The sequence below is a fragment of the Vitis riparia genome, chromosome 18 (genome assembly GCF_004353265.1).
Source record: "Vitis riparia cultivar Riparia Gloire de Montpellier isolate 1030 chromosome 18, EGFV_Vit.rip_1.0, whole genome shotgun sequence".
NCBI lineage: Eukaryota > Viridiplantae > Streptophyta > Magnoliopsida > Vitales > Vitaceae > Vitis > Vitis riparia.
In genome coordinates this window covers 8,232,612-8,238,611 of record NC_048448.1, presented here as the reverse complement: position 1 = coordinate 8,238,611, position 6,000 = coordinate 8,232,612, and the positions used below count along the sequence as shown (strand labels likewise).

The window sequence follows — 6,000 nt, the reverse complement described above, 5'->3', positions numbered from 1 at the left end:
TCTTAATTTTTTTAAACAATTATTCTGAAATTTTATTATTTTTAGAAAACTATTTTTAAAAAAAATATATATTCCAAAAATATATCATTTAAAAAAAATTTTGACATGTTTTTAGTTATTTTTTACATATATAATTTTAAAAATATATATTTTCCAAGATGTTTGATTTTTAAATAATAATAATAATAATTTATTTTTATTTTTTTTGAAAAATAGTGTTTTTTTTTTAAAACATTAAATTAAATTAAATTTTATTGAGGTTTATAAAAGGAAAAAAATTTAAATTAATGTTTTTCTACTTGTTTTTTTCATAATCAATAAATATCATTTTTAGAAAGATAAAAAATTCATATCCTTCTTCTTAATTTTCACATTTTCTTTAGGTCTTGGGCTTAAATTGTAAACTTATATGGATCAAAGTTTAATTTTTGGATTCAACTAGATTCAAAACATAATTACACCTAAAAATTAACTATAAATTTAGGTTTTAAAAGTTAAGATTCTTTTTAAATATTCAAAATTCTGCAAGAGGGAACTTGTGAAATCCATTGGCTCGATTAATTTCTTTGAAGTGTTCCTTGGTGAATGGAAAGTCACCCCACAAGTTGTGACCGTCGTTTCCCATCTGATCTTTCCCTGCTTGGGCAAATCAACATCAGACGTCACCTCTAAAATAAAACTCATAAAGCCACAGGGCAGTCAGAGAGTCCCGGTTTCAGTAAATTTCGTCACATTCATTGAATTTGGATCCAAACTGTTCACAGGTTAACCTTTGAACAGGCAACTTGGAACAATAAGCTTCTGTATGGCTCAGACTCACAGTTGACGAGTTCAGCTACATGGAAAAGAGATCAATTAAACATCTTATTTCTAGAATCTTTCTTCAGAATGACGTATCTCATAATAATTTTGTTGTTCCAAGTGGAAACTGCAAATTTTGAATGGCCCAAGTCATCCAATCAAAATAGATCCCATTAAAAATAGCGGATCTTCATCCCATTATTTTGACGTTGACATGAAATGCTTTTAGAAACCCAACACGATGGCACAAGCAAAACTTGGCCCGAGGGGCAATGTGACTTTCCCCCCTTCACCCCAGTCAAGGAGTCAATTTATTTTCTAAACTCTGGTAGCACCATACACTTGCATTCTCCATTGCAAATATCTGATCAGGAAACAGAGCACATAAACCATATCCCAAAACTCATGGATAGGACAGTTGGTTTCTTTGTTTTGGCTTTGCTGTTAACTTGCTATCCATCTTCATCTGAAACGTATGATACTCTGAGCGAAGGCTCGTCTCTTTCCGTGGAGAAATCAAATGATGTTCTCATTTCAGCAAATGGTATATTCTCTGCTGGGTTTTATCAGGTCGGCAACAACACTTTCTGCTTCGCCATATGGTTCACAAAATCATCGGGTGCAACGACAGTTTGGATGGCGAACCGTGACCAACCGGTCAACGGTAGAGGCTCCAAGCTTTCTTTGTTGAGGAGTGGCAATCTCATCTTAACTGATGCTGGTAAAATCATGGTTTGGATGATCAACACCGTTTCAACCTCATCTGCGAGATTACAGCTCCTTAACACCGGCAATCTTGTTCTATATGCTTGGGAGAAGACGGTGATTTGGCAGAGCTTTGACTCACCCACAGATACTCTTCTTCCTCACCAGATACTGACCAAAGATACCAGTCTTATCTCCTCAAGAAGCCAAAGCAACTATTCTTCTGGTTTTTATAAGCTATTTTTTGACAGTGATAACGTCGTCCGCCTTCTCTTCAATGGTACTGAGGTTTCCAGCATCTACTGGCCAGACCCAAGCCTGGTGACCTGGGATGCTGGAAGGAGCACATACAACAACAGTCGAATCGCAGTATTCGATTCTTTGGGTTATTATAGAGCATCAGATGATTTGGAATTTCGGTCAGCGGATTTTGGGGCCGGGCCTCAGAGAAGATTGGCCCTCGATTTCGATGGCAATCTTAGAATGTATAGTCTAGAAGAAACGAGAGGAACCTGGTCGGTTTCATGGCAGGCTATCTCCCAACCATGCCAGATTCATGGCATCTGCGGACCCAACAGTCTCTGCAGTTACACCCCTGCTTATGGCAGAGGATGCTCTTGCATGCCTGGATTCAAGATTGTAAATTCAACTGACTGGTCTTATGGGTGCGCACCAGAAACTGATATCGCTTGTAACCAAACTGAGGTGGGCTTCTTCCCACTCCCTCATGTTCAACTCTACGGCTATGACTATGGTCACTACCCCAATTACACCTATAAAAGCTGTGAAAATCTATGCTTACAGTTGTGCAAATGCAAGGCCTTCCTGCTAAATTTTAGCGACGGCCTTTACAATTGTTACCCAAAGACCCTCTTGCTTAATGGATTCAGTTCGCCAAATTATCCTGGAACCATGTATCTAAAACTGCCTAAAGCTAGTCTCTTTCCCAGATATGATCCCCTTGAAGAATTCACCATAAATTGTTCAGGCAACACTCGTTATATACAGCTAGATACAACATATCGCAAGGGCCATGAAAATGGGTCATTGAAGTTTTTGCTATGGTTTGCCTTCGTACTGGGAGTTCTAGAGACGGCAATTGTCTTGCTGGTATGGCTTTTCTTATTTAGGGTACACCATGATCCAGTCTCAACCATGCAAGGCTACATCCTCGCTGCAAACGGGTTTAAAAGATTCAGTTATTCAGAGTTGAAGAAGGCCACGCAAGGTTTCACCCAAGAGATTGGAAGAGGAGGTGGAGGAGTGGTATATAAAGGTGTATTGCTTGATCGTCGAGTGGCAGCAATCAAGCGCCTCAAAGAAGCCAATCAAGGAGAAGCAGAATTTCTAGCAGAAGTGAGCACCATTGGAAGGCTTAATCACATGAACTTAATAGAGACGTGGGGATATTGCATAGAGGGGAAGCACCGGCTTTTGGTGTATGAGTACATGGAACATGGATCCTTGGCACAAAAGCTATGTTCCAATACTCTTGATTGGGAGAAGAGGTTCCAAATAGCGCTTGGCACGGCCAGAGGCCTAGCTTATTTACACGAAGAATGCTTGGAGTGGGTTCTGCACTGTGACGTCAAGCCTCAGAACATACTCTTGGACTCTAATTACCAGCCAAAAGTGGCCGATTTTGGGATGTCGAAACTGCGTAACAGAGGAGGGCTTGACAATTCAAGTTTCTCGAGGGTCAGAGGAACCAGAGGATACATGGCTCCTGAATGGGTATTCAACCTTCCCATAACCTCCAAGGTAGACGTTTATAGCTATGGAATCGTGGTTTTGGAGATGGTGACAGGGAAGAGCCCAACTGCTATCTCCGATGCTGATGCCCAAGGAGAGACAGAGCAGCGTGGGTTGATTAAATGGGTGAGGGATCGAATGAATGGGATTGGTGCCAGGGGGTCGTGGATTGAAGACATCCTGGACCCTGTGATGCAAGGCGAATGCGACATGCGCCAGATGGAAATTCTGATTGGAGTTGCCTTGGAATGTGTGGAGGAAGACAGGGACTCAAGACCCACGATGAGCCAGGTAGTTGAGAAGCTTATGTGCCCAGAGGAGAGGGCGGAGCAGGATGGCTACCTCTTCATGTCCTGAAACATTGGTCCAGAGGTTTTAGTCAATACATGTTTCAAGAAATAAAATAGGAAAGAAATGAATTGAAGGTAAAATTAGATGAAGTGAAAAACGAAACGGTTCAGTATGAGAAGTTGGAAAAAGTATTTGATTTATATTATTTAGTTTTATAAAGAAGAGAAAAGAAAAATACTAAATTTAGATATGATATTCTAATGTATCTATCTTTTAATAAATGTTGCTTTTCCACTTTATCTTTCTTTTGGGAAATTATAAAATTCTTACTCAAATCAATATATCACCACCACCTTGGCGTAAAAAATGGGTCCTTAATCCATTCAAGTGTTTTTTTATGGTTTATTTATTTCTATTAAATTCAACCACAATGTTTATTTTTCTCGTAACTATTTCATTTGGAAATTAAAATTTCCTAAAATAAAAGATTTTATAAAAGAGTAGAGTTAATGTTGTCGTCCGTTGCAATAAAGACATTTAAGTGGTGTTTTTTAAACTTAATTCCAAATTAAACTTAAAATTAAATAGTGTTTAATAATATTAATTATTAAATTATTTACTTTTTTAAACATATTATTTTTATTAAGTAAAGAAAAATTAATAGATTATTTTTAATATTTTAAAATACTTTTTTTTCTTTTTAAATTTAATAAAAATATTTAAAAAATAAATAATAAGTGACAAAAGGTTTAAAAAAAACAATTAGAAATATGAAATTAAATTATTTTCGGTAGAAAGTTAAAAAAAAAAAAAAAGAATTGATACTTTAATTTTTTAACATTATACGACGAAAAAACACTTGTTCATCTTTTAGGACAATAATTATAAAGCTAGAATTTGTAGGGGATGGGCCATTAGGCTTTTGGCATATGTCTTGGTGTCATTTTTTGTTCTTCTCTTTCTTTAGGTTCCTCCAGTTCTGGTCATCAGGTACTTCACTTAGTAAAATCAAATTTTGAATTACAAATTTTTTATTACATAAATAAATTATTAATAAATATTAATTTAAATAAATAAAAACATGAGCAGTTAGGCCTTCTATTATGTCAATTCGCCCTTTCATGCTTATATTTAGAAGTATAATTACAAAATAAATGGTGAATTGAATTTTCAATATCAGACCTCAAACTTTCTACTAATATCTTATATACACATGCAGACACATGAAGGGATAATAATGAGATGGGTTTAGAATAGATAGCCCATATTCCAACCTTGTACCATTAAAAAAATTAAACATGGCAGGAGTATGAAAATTTCTCATACTTGTCCACCCTATCTCATTTAATTTTTTTTAAAATTATTTAATTACATTAAAATAAAGATATTTTATATAATTAGAGTATTATAAATTTTTATAACTTATTTTATTAAAAAAGTATTTTATTATTATTATTAAAATATATATTAAAAATAAAAAAATCAAAAATCAAATTAAATTAATTTTATATATAATTAGGATAAGACAATATCCAAACTTCGTTTTGAGTTTAAAAATACTCAAATTTGCTCAAAACTCATTTATTTAAATTTCAAACTCATCTTATTAGAAGCATAATAGACGATTACCTAAAAAAATCACCCAATTGCCATCACACGAAGTCCTTAAATTTAATGGTCATAAAAGCAAAATAGTAAGACCATATTAATTGTCTACATAACACTTTGTTTGTAATTAAATTTAAGGCCATATTTGATTATGAGAAAATATAAATAAAAGAAAAGAGGGAGAAAAAGTGAAAAGAAAAAAAATCCTAAGAAAAAAATATTAAAAATAAAATCAATATAAAAACATAATAATAACATCAATACTTCATACAATAAAAATTTTGATATTACTAAAAATGAATTTTAAAAAATTGGGTGAAGCAAGCATTGCTTCCCATGGCCCATTGGCCTTTCAACTCAATGAAATCGGCCTTCAACAATTGAATAATACTAACGGTTAGCAGCAAGTGGATTCGGGAAATTCATGGCCAACAACTTGGCAGATCTGCAGCCATCCATGCTCCAAAGCCGACCACCTGAGATAGAGCGAAGGCATCAAGCCGAAAATCTTAACTGTGGTAGAGCCAAGAGGAGAGCCACACCGGACAGTTTTTTCTAGAGACGTTCATAGTGGGAAGCGTTGGAAGCAGAGAACGATGAAAATAGGTAAAGAAGAAGTTCAGTGATGTGGAAGATGACGCCAGAATCCATGTCATATACTATAAAATTAAATTTAAATTTTATAAAACTGTATTTATTTGTCACATACAGTGGCTCATTCATTTTGTTCCTGTTTGTACATAATATGCAATGCTTGTAAACGGATTATATAAAACATTATATTAATTTTATACTAATTATTGAAGGTATGTCAAATGAATGAAAATAAAATATAAATTTAAA

General features: G+C 34.5%; 1 protein-coding gene across 1 annotated transcript; it reads left to right on the top strand.

Moving 5' to 3' along the window:
* The first annotated feature begins 1,099 nt into the window (after nt 1-1,099).
* LOC117906126 (putative receptor protein kinase ZmPK1) lies at nt 1,100-3,768 on the top strand. Its single transcript, XM_034819084.1, has one exon. It carries the CDS (start codon nt 1,207-1,209, stop codon nt 3,613-3,615), a length of 2,409 nt encoding a protein of 802 aa, XP_034674975.1. The 5' UTR covers nt 1,100-1,206; the 3' UTR covers nt 3,616-3,768.
* Nucleotides 3,769-6,000: the final 2,232 nt, after the last annotated feature.